At 57.0% G+C, this 753-nt stretch overlaps 1 protein-coding gene across 1 annotated transcript in view; it reads right to left on the bottom strand.

Annotated features, from left to right (window-relative positions):
- LOC102769849 (sialic acid-binding Ig-like lectin 14) overlaps positions 1-541 on the bottom strand; it is a gene marked incomplete at its 3' end in the record, with an annotated part of 23,163 nt that extends 22,622 nt beyond the window's left edge. Inside the window, exons 1-2 of the mRNA XM_015571302.1 lie at positions 505-541; positions 70-447 (exon numbers count right to left, since the gene is read on the bottom strand). Coding sequence (XP_015426788.1) covers positions 70-447; positions 505-541 — 415 coding nt within the window. The remainder of the gene's footprint in view (positions 1-69; positions 448-504) is intronic.
- Between the last annotated feature and the right edge of the window lie 212 nt (positions 542-753).

The following is a 753-nucleotide window of genomic DNA, read 5'->3' on the forward strand; positions in this document are numbered from 1 at the left end:
CCAGTGTCCTGTTCATGTTCCAAGACCGAGTTCCACATCTCAGACTTCTCTCCGGGGCCCCTGCCGTACCTGTTACCTGAAAATTCAGCATCTTGTCTTGGAAACTGTATTTCACACTTCCTCTCTCCATTCGGAAGGTGTATATTCCTGTGTCACTCCTCCTGGCATCTCTGATGAGCAGGGAACAGTTGTTGTTCCCGGCGTCCGGGAGGAGGAAAGGGCCGTGGGTCTCCCTCTTTGCTTGTTGCTTTGGGTCATTCGAGGCCACAAGTTCATTGTTCCGCATGTTGTCCCTCTGCCGGTACCAGTAGGTGTAGAGTTCACTAGAGGAAGACGACGAACTCCACGGGTAGGAGAAGGAGCAGGGCACATGGACACACAGACCCTCCTGCACCGTCACCGATTCCTGCACTTGGATCTCATAGCCTGGCGGCTGCTGCAGGTACTCTCGTAGTGGGAACATGAGGATCAGAGGCATCCCTGCCCCCCTACCTAGCCATTCACCCCCCCACAGCAGGGGTAGCAGCAGCAGGAGCACCATGTCTGCCTCTGTGTCAGGGAGCCAAGTGCCCAGCTCTGGGGTGGGGCCTAGAAAGCCCAACAGGAAGCCCTGGGTGAGAGACTGTGGCCAGGCTGGAAGGGGAACTTGAATTCCACAGTGTTGGGGAGGTGTGGTACCTGAGAAACCTTTCTGTATCCCTCCTCTGCCCCACCCCCGATCCTGCAGGCAAATGCCTTGAGGCCCTGGGAGGC

Source organism: Myotis davidii, unplaced genomic scaffold, assembly GCF_000327345.1.
Source record: "Myotis davidii unplaced genomic scaffold, ASM32734v1 scaffold4389, whole genome shotgun sequence".
Taxonomy (NCBI): domain Eukaryota; kingdom Metazoa; phylum Chordata; class Mammalia; order Chiroptera; family Vespertilionidae; genus Myotis; species Myotis davidii.